Source organism: Verruconis gallopava, assembly GCF_000836295.1.
Source record: "Verruconis gallopava strain CBS 43764 unplaced genomic scaffold supercont1.7, whole genome shotgun sequence".
NCBI lineage: Eukaryota > Fungi > Ascomycota > Dothideomycetes > Venturiales > Sympoventuriaceae > Verruconis > Verruconis gallopava.
In genome coordinates this window covers 943,190-961,042 of record NW_015622143.1, presented here as the reverse complement: position 1 = coordinate 961,042, position 17,853 = coordinate 943,190, and the positions used below count along the sequence as shown (strand labels likewise).

Below are 17,853 nucleotides of genomic sequence, written 5' to 3'. Positions count from 1 at the left end.
AGCCGTGGGAGTCTTTTCGCTCACCTTACCCTTAAGCGACGGCCAATGTCCGGTATTTGCTCCTCTCACTGAGCCAAACATTGCGAATCCTTCTTTCAAGCATCTGGTTCGAGGTCCCCGCTATTCGTGTCCGAGACAATTAGCACGTGAAAGGCGACGAACATGTGTTAAAGCAGACGGTGCAACATGGTCTTGATCCCAGGCCCCGTCAAGTCGATCGCAAGCATCGTGGTTGAAGTGGTCTTCTTCTGGCAGCGTGTACGTAGCGTCCCCTCCAGCTCTTCCTTTTTCCTCTCTCCTTCTGCATCTCGTCCTTGCAATTCCGCCGTGGCCCGCTCGCAATCGAGTCCGCCATGCTTGCAAGTAGCAGCCTGCTGACACCCGCGCAGCGCCTGTACAGCTGGTGGACACGCAAGTCCCAGCGCGAGCTGCTTTTCGAAAGCCTCGACGAGGCGCGGTGCTTCGAGGAGTGGGAGGCCTCGGCGTACCAGCTGGACGAACTGCTGGGCTACGACCTGTGGCGCCAAAATGCCAGCTCCGAGCACTATGACTACCGCCTGATATACGAGCGCCTGCAGGCCGTCATCGAGGCGAGAGAAGAGGACGACATACTCAGTCTCGTGTCGCTGCTGCGCTCCGGCCTGGTCAGGAACATTGGCAACATCACGGCGCCCCGCCTGTTCAACCACGCCTTTGCGGGCACAAAGCTTCTCATTGAGGACTACGTCACCCAGGTCGCGCTCGCCATCGACTACATCACGCACTATCCGACCTCCCCGGACTTCCAGGGCGGACTTACGGACCAGGCGAAGCTGGACGTGCTGCACGACACCAGGCAGGCGTTCGGGCGGAGCGTGCTGGTGCTCCAGGGCGGAAGCATCTTCGGACTCTGCCATCTCGGCGTCGTCAAGGCGTTGCATCTCCGCGGCCTGCTGCCACGCATAATTGCGGGAACGGCCACGGGCGCCCTGATCGCCGCGCTTGTCGGCGTGCACACCGAAGATGAGCTGCTGGAGTTTTTGACGGGCGACGGCATCGATCTCAGCGCGTTTGCGAGACGCGGAAACGGCGACGCCGAGGGCGACAAAGGCTCGTACAACTGGGAGACCGAAGGTTGGTTCTCGACATCGACGCGCAGAGTCAAGCGATTCATAAAAGAAGGGTATTTATTGGACGTAGGGGTCTTGGAGCGCTGCGTGCGCTCGAACGTGGGCGACATGACGTTCCAAGAGGCGTACGCAAAGACGAAGCGCATTCTGAACATCACCGTCTCGACGACGGGTGGTGGCGTGCCGAACCTGCTCAACTACCTGACCGCACCCAACGTGTTGATCTGGTCGGCCGCCTTGGCGTCGAACGCTTCCTCCTCCCTGTACTCGCCCGTCAAGCTGTACTGCAAGGACGAGGTCGGCGCAATCGTGCCCTGGGCCCCCGCGCAAGAAACGACGTTTCGGTCCTGGACGCACACGCGATACACCGAGCGCGAGTCTCCCCTCACCAGGATCGCCGAGCTGTTCAACGTGAACCACTTCATCGTCTCGCAGGCACGGCCTTACATCGCGCCTTTCCTGCGCCCCGACCTGCACCACCCGAACCCAAAGCAGGACTGGGCCTGGCGGCTCTCGCTGCCCATGCTGCGCCTCATCGCGATGGAGGTGCAGCATCGCCTCATGCAGCTCGACTCTCTCGGCTACCTCGCACCCGCCATCCGTCGCTTCTTGATCGACGAGACCATCCCCGGCGCAAGCCTGACCCTCGTCCCGGAGTTCACCCCGAAGGACTTTGTGCGGCTGCTGGAGAACCCGACGAAGCAAAGCGTCGACTATTGGATCCGCAAAGGCGAGCGCAGCGTGTGGCCTGCCGTTGGGGCGCTCAAGGTCCGGTGCGCCATCGAGGTCGAGCTCGACCGCGGCTATCAGCGGGTGCGGAGACGCAAGCCGTTTGACCTGCAGATGCCGGTGGAGGCCAACACGAACGCGAAAATGAGACGAGGAAGCAACGAGAGGCTGCGGAAGCGAGCCAGAGCCGCTAGTTTCGGCGCTGCTGGGTGAGAAGAATGCGTTGGACGTTATTGCCGTCTTATGGCTACGAATGAGCGACCGGCGCTAGTCTTGCTTTTTCTTTCTCCCTTCTTTTTACTGTATTTTCAGACTGTTCCATGTCGTGGAGCAATTGAAAGTTACCCGATCTAGTCGGCAACACACACGTGATCTTCAGCCTTTTTCTCCTTAAGCTCAGAATCGCACATACTCCGCGACCAATTGGGCTAGGTGTCTATATCGCAGGATTCTCGTCAGTTTTGTCGCTGAACCCCGCGAATGTAAAGCTCTCCACACTTTTGGGCCCCTGTAATGCGGCTCCTGCAACCGAGGTCCCAAATCCCAAACGAGATTCGCGATCGCTATCACGTGTACATATATGTCTTATCTCCTTGAGCAATAACCATGATTGGGGGGACTTTCTCGATGAGATTCTTTCCACTGAATCTTGAAGATAGAGATTTGATCAAATATGGCAACGGCACCGTCGGACAAGCAACCCAAACCCGGCTTGAACGTCTACGTCTCACCGGCGGTCAACCCTTATAAGCTCCCGTTGCTGTGCGAAGAATTGGGGTCAGCGGTTCGACTGAGCTTCAACGCGTGAATTGCACATGCTGAATTGAGGCAGAATACCATATAATCCGATCAGAATCGACGCCATGCAGCAAGAACAAAAGTCCGAGTGGTACACGAGGATCAACCCGAACGGCCGCCTCCCTGCCCTCGTGCACGTGAAGGACGATGGCGAAACGGTGCAGGTATGGGAATCGGCGGCCTGCATGCTCTACATCGTCGCAACGTTCGACAGGGACTACAAGGTCTCGTATCCACCCACCAGCCAGGAGTACTGGCAGATGGTGTCGTGGCTGACGTGGCAAGTCGCCGGCATGGGACCGATGATGGGTCAGGCGGCACACTTTGTTCGATACTCGCTCGAGGACGTCCCGTACGGCGCGCGAAGATACGTCGCGGAATCTCGAAGGCTCTTCAGCGTCCTAGAAAAGCAGCTCGTACGTGCCTGTCGACAACACTGTGTGCGCTGTCTGTGAGCGAAAGCACTAACGCTGGCTGGTACGTGCAGACCGAAAGCGAGTACCTCGTAGGCTCCAAGCTGACGGTGGCGGACATCGCCATCTTCATCTGGGCAATGTCCGCGTCGTGGTGCGGTGTCGACATCTCCGAGTTCCCCGCGGTCAAGGCCTGGCGCGATCGCATCGCGCAACGGCCCGCAATCCAGCGAGGTTTGAAGGTGCCCATGCCGTATCCGTTTACTGACGACAAGGTGACGGATCCCAAGCGCAGGGGCATCTACGAGATGATTCAGAAGCACGGGAAGGAGATGAACAGGAGCGAGCTTGAAGAGCTGATGAAGCCTCGCGGGCGTCTGTAGCGGTTGGGCAGGTTGGCGTGAATGCACAATGTCGTGCTTGAGGCAAGAGCCTTTCGAAACATTGCATCACCGTTGATTATCTTGACCACTTGTTATGGAGTGCCTCGCCGCTCTCGTCCGTCTCTCGAGCAGCGATGGTTGGGGGCTACCACCGTTCGCAAGGAGAGATCTTTGACCGCAAGAGTGCCTTCACGAGGATTGTTCTATTTCTATTTGGCACTACAAGGGGGTTCTGCGATGCCGTAAACAGTACTGAATAACTAGAACCACACCTTGTCAATTGTGGCGGGGAAAAGGGACAATCCGGAGGTGATATAATTTTTTTTTTTTTTTTCATCATCCAACACTTTGAGTTTCCCGTCAACGAACAATGGAGAAAGCACAGTGCTTTGAGATCGAAGAGCAGATTGGCATCGCTCTCGCCACTCGACTGCAGGGCTGTTGTGGCTGTGTTGCCAATCAACTGCACCCGACATTGGAGCTCGTCCAACGTCATGCACTCCGCCAAAAGCTTGAAGGGATGCCAATGATTCGCACCAATCGCATCCACGACGGCTCTGGAGATGGAGAACGCAACGCTGCAAAGATCGGCGCTGCCAAAGGCCGTTCAAGTGGCGAAAAAGAAGGAATTCCCGTGCCTCGCGCAGTCGCATCTCGCATCGGAAAGCCCGCCCGGACAGTTTGGCATACAACACGGCAGCAAAATTGACTTGAGTTTCACACAACCTGGGCGTGGACAGGCGTACCATAGCGTTGGCATTTGCAGCTCCGTGTTCAGAGCGCGAGAACTGCATGGTTTTTGACGGGCTCGCAAAACCGAGTCTCACTTGCCAGCACGTCCAAGGGAGTTTGGCTTTGCTCTGCCGCGACTCTACGATCGGCAGCATCGTCGTGTGGCTAATACAGGCCCAGTCTGAGAAACAAGGCAGTTAGCGCGGCCTGTGGCTCGACATTGCTCTCTCTCTCTCTCTCTGCAGGGACGCCAGAACCGAAGCCTCTTACCTCGAAGTCGTCCTTCCAATGAAAACCCTCCTGCTTTGCGAGAGGCAATCCGGTCTGCCGCTGTTATCGTGGTCTCCGCAGCTACAAAACCATCCTAGGGCTTCGCGTTCCTTTGAGACAATTTCGTCCAATCGCTCTGTCTTTCGTCGCCCGCCGTGTCCTAGGAACCACTGATACTCGAGCAGTTTTGCCGAACCACACCTGCCAAATCGCCTCCCCTGTGAACGTGGCGGACGGGAACAACGCTTGAGGCCGTGCTCCACGTTCTAGACAGAGGTCGCACAAGGTCTGTCTCTCCAGCTGCAGGTCGTTGATCCCGCTGATCACAGCGCCTTCGTCGGGGTTTCCACTGCTCATAATGCACCTACTTTCCGCGTTCTCGACCTTGGGGGGGGCCTTGATCCACTTCTGATTTCCTCCACTTTCTTCCTCCCTCGCCGCTCACGTATCATGTCTCGTTCCGGATGCAATTGACACTGCAAAACTGATCTGTCTTGACACGGAACATCGTAGCGTGCTCGCCAGACAAGATACCTATTGTCTAGAAGCAATTTTCACCGCGGATTGGATCACGCGGGCAACAATGCTCTTGCACTTCTTAGCAATTTTGATCATCTTCGGGCTCGTCATGGCAGAGGCTGGCGACGGGAACATACTGGACGCCCGGCAGACGACAAACGTGGTGGGTCAGCTTGAGTCCATGGGAGTCGAGGTTCTAAGCAATATCTTGTCACCCTCGACAACGGCTACTTCAAGCTCGGCTTCGGCAACATCGTCGCCGTCAATTACGCCAACTTCGCCATCTGGTTCGACTACATCGAGTTTACTTTCAACTTCGAGCCTTTCCTCCACGCTGGCTGCCTTGGCGTCACCTACTTCGTCTTCAGCCCCAAACGAACTCTCTTCGGTCGATAAAGAGAACACGCGACACAGAAATATCGCCATCATCGTCGGAAGTGTTCTAGGTGCCGCCGTTCTGGTATTGCTGCTTGCTTTGCTTTGGTGCTGCCTTGCAAGGAGACGTCAAACCAAACGTGGCCGAGAAATCGCGAAGGACATCGACGATGACGATGAACTGGACCCAGCTACCCACGGAGCGCACGGAGGTATGGCTTACGTGACGAGAATCGAGTCGTGGCATGAACCTCGAAATTCGCGCGCCTCTTCCAGAGGGCCCCCAAAAGGCTCTCAGTCCCGCGTATCGCTGGTGCAGAGAGATGGCACAGAACGGTATAACAATGGACCGTCTGCACCGGTTCCACCACCGATCCCGCCGCCGCATCGGACATCGCAATACGGTCTTATTCAAAACGAAGCGCCTTTCGAAGCCCCTCAGGCAGGCTACTTCGACCGCCCTCAAAGGCGTTCGATGGACGACACTGTGCACGGTCCAAACAAGTATCCAGGCCACGCGGCGTACAGATCAACGCAGTCCACGAACTCGCTCGTTGAAAGATCCCCTACGCCACTGTTCGGCAGTGGCAGGACGCCCGGCGAACACACCATTCCCCGGAAAAGCGTTGGATCGGGCCCAACTACCCTGGTGAACTCGCCGCCGAACAGCAAGAACTCAAGCCCGCCCGGCAACGGCGGTGGGCAGTGGATACCGTCGAGAAATTCGGGTTTGCGCCGAGAGTCTCTCCCCGGCTCACCGCTAGCGAACGAATTCGACTTCGGATTTGGAGACCAGAGACGGTCTATGAACAGAGAGCGTATGCCTGGAGCGTGGTCGAGCAATTCTGTCACAGATGCACACCATAGATTTTAAGTCCTCGCTGAAACAATCTGTTTGACTTGAGCCTGTAACGAACTTTATGATATCCAGCGTCGATCATTATGTTTCAAATAAAACCTATTTCTTAAGGCTTTTTTTTCTCGCGTTTCATTTATCCGCACTGTTATGTCCCTGTCAGTGTTTCTGGGATCTCACTGGTGCTTTGGTCGAGCTTTGCTTTCCAGCTCATCAAACACGGCACCGGATCCCTAGAGCCAGCTGCGCTCAAGATGAATCGAGTCAATTCATACGTCTCATTAAAGATGGATGTTGGGCATAAGCAAGGACAAGTTTGAAGGGAGCGAGCGCTTCTGGCTATTCGCTTAGACCCTTAACTGGAGCGTTGAAATTGATCCAGTTTGCGTTTGAAATTCTACGATACGCCAATTTTTGTCTTTGGTCTGAGCCTTCAGACCTCCCCGCTGCCCTTCTTTTGGCGCGACATGGAAGAAGCAATCAAACGCAAACGCGAGGACCGGCAAACGCAACGCCATCGATCAGTAGTGTAACATATCCACGACCCACGCGATGGCTCGAGCAAACGCGGTATTCGGTCGTCGAGCAAATCCACAACTTTACCGCTCCACGTAATCTTGCTTATTGCGCTTTTACCATGACTTTTGTTCCAAGTCGTCCGCAATTGATGTCGCATAGGAGCCAACTTCGCACGCGGAACCTTTCCGCTTTTGGACGTGAAGACGTCATAGCTGTGGCTGTGACACTCACTGACGAGAACAATCTACACGGTACCTGCGCTGTTTCATACCAAGCGTCCAACTTGCTACGAACGATTTGAAACCCAGGTCATTCTTCATCATGGAGGTAGGCAGCATCCGCTCCGCTTCAAACCCGTTCCCCGGCTCACACATCGTTCTAGGTGTTAAGCGCGTACAGCTTTGCGACAGCAGGATGGTTCACGCTCCAGTCGATACCTCTGATCCTGTCCCCAAAGCTCATCGTAACGATGCTTTCGCTCAACCTTCATGAGGCATCACGTAAGTCCAAGTGCGGCTGCGATCGTCGGAGCTTTCGGAACTGACGTGGCATTCCAGCCCTCGAGATCTACTTTTCTCGCTCGCTCGGCTGTGCTCTACTTACCATGGCAGCGCTCAACCTTCTCCTTACAGGTGCAATGCCTTGGAGCTCAACTCCGCAATACAGTCCCGAGAAACCCGACCCGTACGCGCAGCCAACTCTGCTGATCACTACCTTCTACCACTCTGCGCTAGCCTTCTACTGCTATATGCAATATACTCAAACGGAGCTCAGCGGCTTTCTGTTGGCAATAGTTGGGAACTCGTCGCTGGCTGCCATGGGACTGTGGTGCATCTTATTCGCAACGGACAAGGGGCACATCAGCAGGCGCACTGGCAAGGACAAGCGGGTCAGTGGATTCCCGTTCAAGAACGTAGACGCCGACGCTGCCAGAGGAAAGAAGAAACTGTAGAACAGACCGACTCTTGCGCGTCGGTCTGGCTTCAGATGTGTGCATAAACAGAGCGGGATGTGGATTTATAATCGCTTGCAAATTTTACGAATCAAGATTCTTGCTGCGCGAGCCTCACACGGACCTCGAAGTCCGTGGGCTTCACGAACCAGTAGTTCTCCGAACTCCAATTTCCGCTCTTCTTCGTGACCTCGAAATCGAATTCCCTCACCAGTCTGGGGATCAGCTTGCTCATCTCCAATTCGCTAACGTGGCGTCCCATGCAAGTCCTGCTCCCCAGACCGAACGGCATGTAGTACGCGTCCATGCGCCTCAGCTGTTCGGGACTGGCCTCTAGCCAGCGCTCGGGCCGGAAGACATTTGCGTCAGATCCGAAGATGTCGGTGTTGTAGTGGGCAACCCAGGTGTTGACGCCGACGACGGTTCCGGCTGGGAAGAAGAGGTTTCTGATCGTGATGCCGCCTTCGGGGACGACACGCCACAGGGGCAGGCCTGTGGCGGGGTGCATTCTGTCGCAGCGTGAGCAACGGTAACGTCCTGAAGCGAATGGCTCGGACTCACCTTAGTGCTTCCTTCATAACGGCCTGGAAGTACGGCATGCCCAGCGATTCCTTGAATGTAACCCTTGGATTGCTGCACTGACCCGTCGATTCCTTCTCGCGCAGCTCTGCCCGAAGCTTCTGCATCACGCGCGGATGCCTAATGAGGTTGTAAAGGATGGCACACAGGCTGATGGCGGTCGTGTCAGACCCGGCTATGATATTCGACTGACCCATTGCAAACACGTCCGCCATCGTGATCCTGTCCGGGTCAGCCTCCTGCGCGTTCAACATCTTCTCCAAGAAGTCCTCCGGCACGCCAGCCTCCGTCTGCTGCTTCGACGCGGCCCGCCCCGTCTCGAGATCTCGCCGTTTCCGCTCCGCCATGCGCCTGTCGAGCTGCTTCTGCACAAAATCCATGATATACTTGCGACCAGCGCTTCCGGACGAGGGGATCTTGCTCGTGTACGGGAAAAGGAAAGCGTGCCACTCGCTGAAGACGCCGACCAAGCTCGAGTAACGGATCGTTTTCCACAGATGCGCTATCGCTTGGTCGATGTCCTTGCCCTCGTCCAAGAAGCCGAAGCGGTCGCCGTACGTGATGCAGGCGATCACATCAAACGCATAACATTGGAACCAGTGGCCCATGTCGAAGCTAGCTCCGGAGTAGGCGAATTCGGTGAGGCGCTGAATGAAGATGTCCGCACAGCGGTCGACGAACGGCTCATAGTTCACCAGCGAGCTGGTCGAGAAGAGGGCGTTGAACTTGCGCCGCTGCTTGGCGTGTCGCTGGATGTCTCTGTCTGAGAAGACAGTGTGCCGCTCCGGATCGGGGTGTCTGGAGTAATCCACGCTTAGTCTTGCGATTGCCTAAGTCGCCTTGAAGTTGAAAGATTACTCACTGCCAGCCGTAGTACCAATCGCTCTTCCTAAAGTGCGTTCCGATTCCATAAATCTGCTTGATGGCAGCGGGCTCGTCTATGCTGTAATGATCCGGGGCGATCCGTACAATCGACCCGTATTTTCTGTGCAGGGCAATATTCTCCTTTTCGAAGGCGCCCTTGTTCACCCGGTTGAAGTACCATAGCCGTGTGAACCTGGCCGCGAAGGGACCCGGCACTCTTCTCAACGGCGAGGTTATGGACCGCACAGCAAGCAACACAAAGCGGACGATGGCCAGTCCACCAAGTGCATAGATGAGAATAGACACGTGCATGGTCGATCGCAAGACGGGACACGACAAGCTTGTCCTAAGCAGAAAACAGGTCGCGATCACTGGTTTGAACAGTGGTCCATGCTCTTGAACAAAACCGAGAAACTCTTATACTTTACAACGTCAATTCACGAAATGTACTTGCCGTGAAAACACTTCGGACTTTTTGCGGAGTAAGCGATGCGGAGGTGGGGCAAGATGATGGGGTAAAAGTAGTTCTAAGCTCTTGGCTGGCGCCGTGCGAGGCAAATGGTTCGGGACCACTTGCGCCTTTTGAACGAAAGACAGCGGTTGGAAGGTCGATATGAAAATGAGACACTGCGACAAAAGCATCGAATTGATAGTCCCTCGCCATTTCATGGTTGCCCGAAGCATATGCAGAAACACTAGACGTGCGTGGACAGACGCCATGAGATGGGACGACGCCACCTCCAAGCTGACTCTTCGTTCTGGTTTCGAACCGCAACATGCGCGTCCGTGTCAGTTCTATAAGCTGCTAGTCTGTAAACAGGCTGATTGCTGGAATCACCCTGCATGGTGCCGTTTATTTCAGCCACTTGAGCGTCTCCTTGTGCCCCCCCCCCACCCCCCTTGTCCATTCGTATATGAAGATGGGCCAGCTAGGTCGACGTCCGGCAGCAGCGCCAAAACTCACTTTCTCTTTCGGCAATATGTCGGGGGCCGGGACGAGCGGGTTCCTTCACGATCTCTTCAGCGATGTCTGACGGGCAGCCATCGCATGTGTGGTCTTCAGGCACGTTTGCATCCTGTCACATCGCAAGCATATAGACCTCTCCCAGCCCAGCTCAGCTCAGCTTTTGCAAATAGCCCTGTTGTATCAGCCGCTCGACGTCCCCTTGACGCACGTAGAACTGTGAATTTTTCGACAGCGTTATGGCCCTGTGAAAGACGCGGTCGGAGTCAGCGACGAAAAAAAAGAGTTAAGAAGAGAAAGCGCTGCACACATAGCATGTGACACCTACCCGTACTCGGTCTGAATCTCGCCCGCGTCCTTAAGGACTCTGACGTCGACGAACAGGTCCTTGGGCGGTTCCAGGCTGCCGGTCAAGTCAATGTCCGTCCACTTGCCTTTGTAGGCCGCGAGCAGCTCGGTGTACTGTCGAGCATACTCTTCCTCCTCGGGACTCAAGCCTCCCTCGTTGCCGTCCACGCCGCCGTTCCCCCCGCCGAGGACGTCCTTGCCCGCCCATATCTCCTCCTCGATTTTGACGCAGCGTGCGCGGTGGTAGGCGAGCAGACACCGCTTGTCACGGCGCATGCACATGTACTCGACCAGCAGCCGCGTGGCCGTGGCTGGGTCGGACTGAGGGTTGAACGAGCCTCCGTACGAAGCGAGAACGCTCGACACCGACGCGTCGAGGTGCTGAATCTCGCGCAGGATCGTCCGCACAAGATCTGTCGAATACGGAGGGATGGTCGGCAGGGCCTCGGCGCGTTTGGCGTTCGTCACCTAGGTCGTCAGTTGAGCAATGGTACACGTCCAGGACAATGCTGAGGATCGTACCAGCTTGTTCGCCGCGTCGCCGTACATGCTGCTGCGCTGTTTCTGGCGATTGTGACCAAAGGGGCTGAAGATGCATCGCGTCTTCGGATCATGACGCGGGGCAACCATTGGCGTAGGAAACCCCCAGCAAGGCACCAACACATTTCCACAAACGCGATGTCACCTGTGCAAGCTCATCCTCAGCTGCGTTCTCCTCTGTTCGGGATCGCGTCTTAAATTCCGTTGAGCGCATCTATGTCGTCCTGTTTAGAAAGATGCTGTCCATCTCCTCTTCAGCATCGTCCTCGAGCCCGTTTCGTCAAAACAAACGCAGTCCAGCAACGACCTTTCTCGTGACAACGCCGTGCACAGAATCGAACATGGACGTCATTATACCTCTTAAAACTTTGCAACAGCTGTATTATTCTACTTTTGTGCCGCCAGATTGCAGACTTGTGTCTGGCTCTGGCTTTGGCATTCCGCTTGCAGCATCTTTTTGCCTACATATGGATCCTCTTTTCGCCGTTTGTCTCAATTCCCGTTTCCATCATCTTTCTACACTTACAGTATCGATTACGCCCGGACCCATGGCGGAAAAGCAAATAACGCTGCGCATCCATGTTTTGTTTGTACGGCTGTGTGTGCGTGTGTGAATGTGTGTAGATGCCTATGTGAATGTGTTTGTCAAGGACCAGCGTCTCTTACCGTGACTGGCGTCAACACAACGCAAAACCCGAGAATGTCTGCGAGTTCAAACTAGATGTAGAGACGATCTTTGGCTGTTTAGATCAAACTAATCTGAAAGCCTTTCTGCCGTCGTTAAACGGGGCCTGAGAACGAGGATCGCAGCGGCGTAGAACCAACGACTACCCAAAAGACCTTCCCAGCTTTCTCGGTCGCACTGCGCTTGATCAAGCTGTCTCAGCTGCTTTCACCAGCTCACCAAGTCCCGTAACTGGCCCGCTCTGCTGGTCTGCCATCCCATCGCCGCTGAGACCGTGCTCACCTTGCATATCCAACCTTCTATCGAGCTCATGCTCGTCCCACAGTTTGTCGAATTCGGTTGCTGTATTCTCGAATCCAGGGCTCGTACTGTCTGGTACCCACTCCTTCGGTCTATAATCTGTGATGAGTGGTCCGCCGGCTCCATGTTCGATGCGATATTGAGCAGCAAAATTGGGTGGCTCGTAGTTGGATGTATACGCTGAAAGAGCGTCTAGATTAGCACCAGGACCATTTCCATCGTTAAAAGCGAGAAGCATTGGGTCAACTTGATGATCAAACCCTGTGGATAGGCCAAGAAGTTCAGCGTGGTTTCCTCCCGGGAGACCAATGAGAGCTTGATTTGCAGGCATGGACGGGTTGTCAAACAAGACGTTTCCAAATGCGCCTTGCTGCTGACGCTCTGGTGGAAGCAGCATCTGCACTGTACGATGTTGCATCGTAGGGCTTGGATAGAACTGTTGTGGATATGATATCGGATGATATGGCAGTGCTGACATCGGGAGTGGTCGTACAGCTTGGCCCCAGTTGGAGCCATTACGAGAGTATATCTCACTGAAGTGACCTTGGACGTCGCTGAGATTGGCATGAGCAGTATATCCAGCGTCTCTCCCAGCGCGTTTAGAGGGTCTGCTTCTAGTTTCGCTCACAGCAGCCCAGTCCGGGTCATCCACATCACTCAGCTCACTGTCCTCCTCGCTCATCCTTGACCTTTTCTTGCCACTGCTACCACTACCACCAGACACAGTGCCCGGTTTGCTTGGAGAGAATTTGTAGTCTGGGTGTGCATTCTGATGATTGATTCGCTCAATCTTGGCTAGTTCGTTGTAAAACTCACGAACTTCGGGCGGCTCAAGAGGCCAACTCTCGCCTGATACAGATGAGACCACCTGGTGATTATTATGCAGACACCACATCTTGGTGCGCTCAGCGTACGCGGATCGGTACAGCATAAAAGAATTCATCGGGCGTGTGATATAGCCATTGCGCTTCTCGGCTTCTTTGGCTCGCTCTTCGGCCGACCGCTTAACCCAAGCTTCCATGTCGCGCACAGGTACGTCAACCATGTCCTTGGTGAGCACACTGAGCGGAGCGGTTAGTCTGGGTGTTTTGTGCTTCTCGTTTGCGGAAGCTTTTTTTTTACGGTTTGATCGTGTTGACGATGATCTGTTGACGTTGGAATGTGGCGAATCGTTCCTGACCATGGAGCGACCGCTACGTGTTCGTCTTATGTCGCTATTGTGAGACATTGGCGTGGGTGGTGATGACGATGTACCCACCCCTTGCTGTGTGAACTGGAGGTCCTGTGAGTAAATATATTAGTATTTTGCGCTGATTCGTACTCACGGGCGATTCAATGGTTGATCGTGGATCTGGACAGAAGCCCTGCGTTTGCTGCTGCTTAAAGTCATACTGGTCAACATGTCAGCCTATTCTCCAGCCCGATAAACACAGACCCCCTTACGTGTTGGGTTCCTAGTCCAACAGCTTGCTGAGATTCTGCATACTGTGATGTCCCAAACTGGTCGGGTAGATATGCCTCGTGTGCCATTGTATGCGAATGGTTCTCAATTTTGAGAAAATGACAAATTGATGTGTCCTTGTCAAGTTGTCGGTGAGGAATGAATGGCAAACAGCCAGCGGGAAGGACGAAAGGATCATTCACACCCGGTGTAAGGGCTTCCTCTGTATCCAACTTCGGGGATATCTGTTGAACTTTTCGTCTAACCAGCAAAAGCAGGCATAGGATCTTCTCAACTTCTTTAGCGCGAAGTAGCTTGGACTGAGGTGTTTCAATATCGGCGTGTGCAGATAGCGTGGTCGTAAGAGGATGGGATTGGATGCAACGTTCCCGCAGGATCTGACAGCTGACGATACACCTGAATCATAAGATGCCTATGCAGAGAAAATTGTTCTTCGTCTTGTCTCCACTAAGTTTTGCCCAGTCTATTAAGGACTCAGTCCTGGTGGTTTGCAAAATGCTTCGTGGTGAAAGAGAGGCGAACTCTTGCAGCTGACCGCCTTTGACAGCGGATACAGGCAGCGATTACAGTAGCTCCGCGTCGTTGGACACAAAAGACAAAATTTTTGCTATTGCCATATGCAGTGGGATAATGCCATGCAGAAGAGGCCACTTCACACACACCCGTGCTGCTTGCCTTTGTGTAAAACAAGTGCTCGTAGCCGTGTAGTTTTCTGAGAGCTGAGAACTATGACAGAGGTAAAGGAGATCAAAAGAGATTTGTTTTGGCTTTGTCGATGGAAACTGACAATTATTTGTAAGATCAATGGTGGAGATGATATGATGCCAGGAGAAGATTGAACTTGTGCTGTTCGCAGCACGTTGCGACACAATACACGATCAGGTGGCTGAAGGCGGACGTTGCATGCCGGATTGAGGTATTCTGGACCATCGAGCACCGACACGCCGTTTCCGGACACTCGAAGGAGACGGCGGCGCAACCTGGTTTTAGCTTGAACCGTAACGGAAAGAAAAGAGTAGGGCAAAGGAGGTGAATAGGATGGATGTATGTCAAGACTATCTACGTACTTTTGGGAAGGGCAAGTTTGACGGAGGAGACTGCAACTCGTTTGGTCTGAGTGCGCCGTCGCGGATATTCCCCTCATCCCAACGCACTGGATATGGAGGATCGCGAGCAATTATCCTGGGAAACAGTGAAACAGAAACGAGCCAGAACTGTTTATCCACAGAAAAAGCAACAGACAGTCCATTTGCTATGAGAATAGTAGGATGAGGCGTGCAAACGCGATTGTGGCTTGGACTTTCGGTGGAGATCGTGGTAGAGAATGGTCAGCCGCCGGACTTCAACGCATGCAATTTTTAATACCGAGGGTGCGGGCCGTAACCCAAAGCCCTTCTGAAGCGTACCAGGGATTGACTGCAGATGCTGTTTTGTCTCTGCCGCTACGGCAGAAGCACGATGCATGACTGGATGCGCTGATGAGGATTGTGGGTGCACAAAGGAAGCCACGGGCGCAGTGCCCACCATCCAGTCCCGGATATGCGGACCCACTGATTCCTTGCCTGCCCTGAACGCGTACGTGCGGACAGGGCGTTGATGTGAAAGGAAATCTCAGATGCTATCGAGGACAGATCGTTCTCCGGAGCGGCTGCGTTCGAATCGGCTCGCGTGTGCATTTTAACAGCGGCTACCTGCAGATTCCAACGCCTTGAAGCCTGGGGACGGTATGCTCAGGGCCTGGTAGTGGTTTGGAAGCGCAATTTTACTGCGCAATGTAAGAGGCACTATTTTCGAGGTCAGTTGCAGGGCGGACAGTCAAAACGAAAAAGTTGGGCTTCTTAGCTTGCCTTCCGAGTGGATGGGAAGCAGGATACGTGATTCTCCAAGCTCATCCACGTGCATACATCAAGGTATAACGATGGTTAAGCACGGGGTCATTCTCGATAGCGCAACCAGAGAGGCAGCTTGCTTGGGCATTGACATTGCTATTGGTTCGAGCAAACATAGCAAGGCTCGTCGAACTCACTCCCCTATTCTAAGAAAGCTTCTCGGCTGGTACCGATCAAAAACAACGGACTAGTTTGAAGGCGCTTGATCGTGTGTAACATGTAGCAGGTTTGGTTTAGTGTTTTACAGTCGAGGATTGGCATGCAACGGGTAGGTGCGTTTGGTAGACAGTCCGTAAGTGGGTCAATGGTTGGAAATGGTTCATGGTACGCGCACCGATTGGCTATGTGTCTAGATAAATGGGAGTTGAGTGGTTGAGCAACACAGTCACAGTGGCCGGCCCTGGTAGCTGGGACGCAATTGCAATGTTAATGCTGCTTTGGCCTCCTTGTGTAGTACACTGACTGATCTGGAAGTGGTTGATCTGGTAGTTCCAGGGTCGTTGGAGAGTAGCACGCCATGGTTCACAGACACACTGAAGGGGATACGGGACATGGCAAGAGGGATCACGTCCTGAACAACGGCGGCAGCGAAAGGCATCCGGCACGACAGAAGCGTTCAGGGCTTGAGGCTCTCAACTGTTTGCCGAGTTGTTCGTCCAAAATGCGTGATCCTCAACGGGCGACACGGGCAACAGACAATCCACAGCCTTGTCAGACCCAGAGATTTTAGGCGCGTCAGCACTGGAAAATCGATAGGAAGCTAGTTGAGAAGACGAACACGAGAAAGACATGTCGTGTCGGAGTGTGGGTCGTTGTGGCGTTCACAACGCGCCTGGGAAGAACGTCGGCAAAGCCTGCAGGCAGACAAAGGCTGAAATTCAAATTCGGACCTTGATTTGAGTTTCGTCCAGATACATGATCGGTACGGCAGATCCACGGCCCACCTTGGAGGCGGTACTGGCAGAAGTAAGCTGGAGGACACTGGTGCCAAGCCGAACCACAGCAGGGTCAACGGTAACAGCTGGTTCTCGTCTTTCGGAAGGAAACACGGCCGGCCGGTGGTCAGCGAGTGGCATGTGGAGCTGGCAACGCTGGAGTTTTGCAGTGGGAACGAGCGCGAGGGTGGATGTTGGGGCGTGTGCGGTTGACGACTGGTGAAGTCGTGATGCTTGTGCCCGGTCCCACACGCCAAATCCCCGCAAATCATCCCACTCGGAAAAAGTTTAGCCTCCAATTCTCTCACTTTGCAGCTCGCCATGGCTCCAGCGACCTCAGTGTCGCAACAGTTTCTTCTCTCCCCTGCGGAGCTGTCCTTTCTGCACAGCTCGCTGTCGCTGGTGCCTCCAATCCGGCCTGACGGTCGCTCCCCGACCCAGTTTCGCCCTCTCGTGGCAGAAAGCGGCATCCTGCCAGCAGCCAATGGTAGCGCTCGCGTTTGCTTTGCAGATGGGACCGAGGCGATTGTGGGAGTCAAGGCCGAAGTTGAGAAGAGCAGTGTGAGACCGGGGGCGCTGGGTGACCTGATTGCAGATGAGGCTGAAGATGATGACGACGTCGCGGAGGACAATGGCAACGGGAAGCAGGGAGCTGGGGAATCAGGCTGGGTCGAACTTAGTATCGAAGTACCTGGATATCGAGACGACGATGCCCTGCCTATATTCTTGTCTGCAATGCTTACGGAGGCTCTGGTTGCCGACGGAAGACTGAAAGACCGTCTTTGGATCAACCGTAGGTTCCATTGGAAGCTTTCCATCGACGTAAGTTTGTCATGCGATACAATTCGTCACTTGACATTCATAGCTCATCAATATCAGATCCTCCTGCTCTCGGCGCCACTCACATACCCCCTACCCCTCCTTTCGATCACAACCCACCTAGCTCTGCTGTCGGCTCGTCTCCCGAAGTTGATATCAGAGGGTGACGAGGACCCTCTTTTCGACGACGATTGGGATGCTTCCACCTATTTGTATCCGTTAAATGCAAAGGGCGAGCGGATGTTTCGACCAGCGATCACACTCCTGGTCATGTCTGTAGGCCCGAACTTCATCTTCGATCCTTCCAAGGAAGAGCTCGCTGTTGCAGACGGAGTGTTGGCGGTTTCCGCAGGAATGACAGAAGCTGCTTCCTTGCAGTCTGGAACCAAGCTCAGACTACTCTCCCTACGAACCATAGATCCTCCTTCGAGGCTATCACCGCCTGGATTACCCAACGCACTAAACCACATTGCCATGGGCACGGCACCACTCCCTCCTTTGGAGGCATTTGCTGCAAGAGAAGCAACGCAGGATATGGGTGTGTGGAATCCGCCTCGAGGTGGCATCAAGAGACAGGTCGTTGCGCAGATTGTCAAGGCTGTGCTTGAACCAGGAGGAGTGGCAGAAGAGGTAATGGAAGGGCTGGTCAATGTGGCGACATGATCCCACGGGTATACAGGTACATTGGGATTTCTCGAGCACGGGGCAAATCGCCTCAAGGCTCCACGTGTAAATGAGGCATATGCCTGCCCAGTTGGTGCCGTGGTACCAGTCGCATGGTGGCGCTAGACTGAGGCACGAAGGCTGTTCGAT

General features: G+C 54.4%; 9 protein-coding genes across 9 annotated transcripts; 5 read left to right on the top strand and 4 right to left on the bottom strand.

Annotated features, from left to right (window-relative positions):
- Positions 1-186: 186 nt before the first annotated feature.
- On the top strand, positions 187-2,051 carry PV09_02988 (uncharacterized protein; the record flags this gene model as incomplete). Its single annotated transcript, XM_016356121.1, has 2 exons — positions 187-258; positions 390-2,051. 2 exons carry the CDS (start codon positions 187-189, stop codon positions 2,049-2,051), a joined length of 1,734 nt encoding a protein of 577 aa, XP_016216427.1.
- A 460-nt stretch (positions 2,052-2,511) lies between these two features.
- On the top strand, positions 2,512-3,732 carry PV09_02987 (uncharacterized protein; the record flags this gene model as incomplete). The annotated part of the gene is made up of 3 exons (XM_016356120.1): positions 2,512-2,615; positions 2,671-3,052; positions 3,124-3,732. The coding sequence occupies 3 exons, from the start codon at positions 2,512-2,514 to the stop codon at positions 3,430-3,432; spliced, it is 795 nt and encodes a 264-aa protein (XP_016216426.1). The 3' UTR covers positions 3,433-3,732.
- Positions 3,733-3,948: 216 nt separating this feature from the next.
- Positions 3,949-6,348, top strand: PV09_02986 (uncharacterized protein). The gene has a single exon (XM_016356119.1). It carries the CDS (start codon positions 5,018-5,020, stop codon positions 6,200-6,202), a length of 1,185 nt encoding a protein of 394 aa, XP_016216425.1. The 5' UTR covers positions 3,949-5,017; the 3' UTR covers positions 6,203-6,348.
- Positions 6,349-6,931: 583 nt separating this feature from the next.
- Positions 6,932-7,819, top strand: PV09_02985 (uncharacterized protein). The gene is made up of 3 exons (XM_016356118.1): positions 6,932-7,030; positions 7,086-7,203; positions 7,261-7,819. The coding sequence occupies exons 1-3, from the start codon at positions 7,025-7,027 to the stop codon at positions 7,653-7,655; spliced, it is 519 nt and encodes a 172-aa protein (XP_016216424.1). The 5' UTR covers positions 6,932-7,024; the 3' UTR covers positions 7,656-7,819.
- Positions 7,747-9,410, bottom strand: PV09_02984 (uncharacterized protein; the record flags this gene model as incomplete). The annotated part of the gene is made up of 3 exons (XM_016356117.1): positions 7,747-8,164; positions 8,217-9,032; positions 9,097-9,410. 3 exons carry the CDS (start codon positions 9,408-9,410, stop codon positions 7,747-7,749), a joined length of 1,548 nt encoding a protein of 515 aa, XP_016216423.1.
- An 803-nt stretch (positions 9,411-10,213) lies between these two features.
- PV09_02983 (DNA replication complex GINS protein PSF1) lies at positions 10,214-11,040 on the bottom strand (the record flags this gene model as incomplete). The annotated part of the gene is made up of 3 exons (XM_016356116.1): positions 10,214-10,307; positions 10,391-10,878; positions 10,933-11,040. The coding sequence occupies 3 exons, from the start codon at positions 11,038-11,040 to the stop codon at positions 10,214-10,216; spliced, it is 690 nt and encodes a 229-aa protein (XP_016216422.1).
- A 328-nt stretch (positions 11,041-11,368) lies between these two features.
- Positions 11,369-14,394, bottom strand: PV09_02982 (uncharacterized protein). The gene is made up of 3 exons (XM_016356115.1): positions 13,379-14,394; positions 13,261-13,326; positions 11,369-13,208 (listed from the first exon to the last, which is right to left on the bottom strand). The coding sequence occupies exons 1-3, from the start codon at positions 13,463-13,465 to the stop codon at positions 11,823-11,825; spliced, it is 1,539 nt and encodes a 512-aa protein (XP_016216421.1). The 5' UTR covers positions 13,466-14,394; the 3' UTR covers positions 11,369-11,822.
- PV09_02981 (uncharacterized protein) lies at positions 14,378-16,104 on the bottom strand. The gene is made up of 2 exons (XM_016356114.1): positions 15,245-16,104; positions 14,378-15,181 (listed from the first exon to the last, which is right to left on the bottom strand). The coding sequence occupies exon 2, from the start codon at positions 14,922-14,924 to the stop codon at positions 14,616-14,618; it is 309 nt and encodes a 102-aa protein (XP_016216420.1). The 5' UTR covers positions 14,925-15,181; positions 15,245-16,104; the 3' UTR covers positions 14,378-14,615.
- Positions 16,105-16,542: 438 nt separating this feature from the next.
- On the top strand, positions 16,543-17,703 carry PV09_02980 (uncharacterized protein; the record flags this gene model as incomplete). Its single annotated transcript, XM_016356113.1, has 2 exons — positions 16,543-17,043; positions 17,101-17,703. The coding sequence occupies 2 exons, from the start codon at positions 16,543-16,545 to the stop codon at positions 17,701-17,703; spliced, it is 1,104 nt and encodes a 367-aa protein (XP_016216419.1).
- Positions 17,704-17,853: the final 150 nt, after the last annotated feature.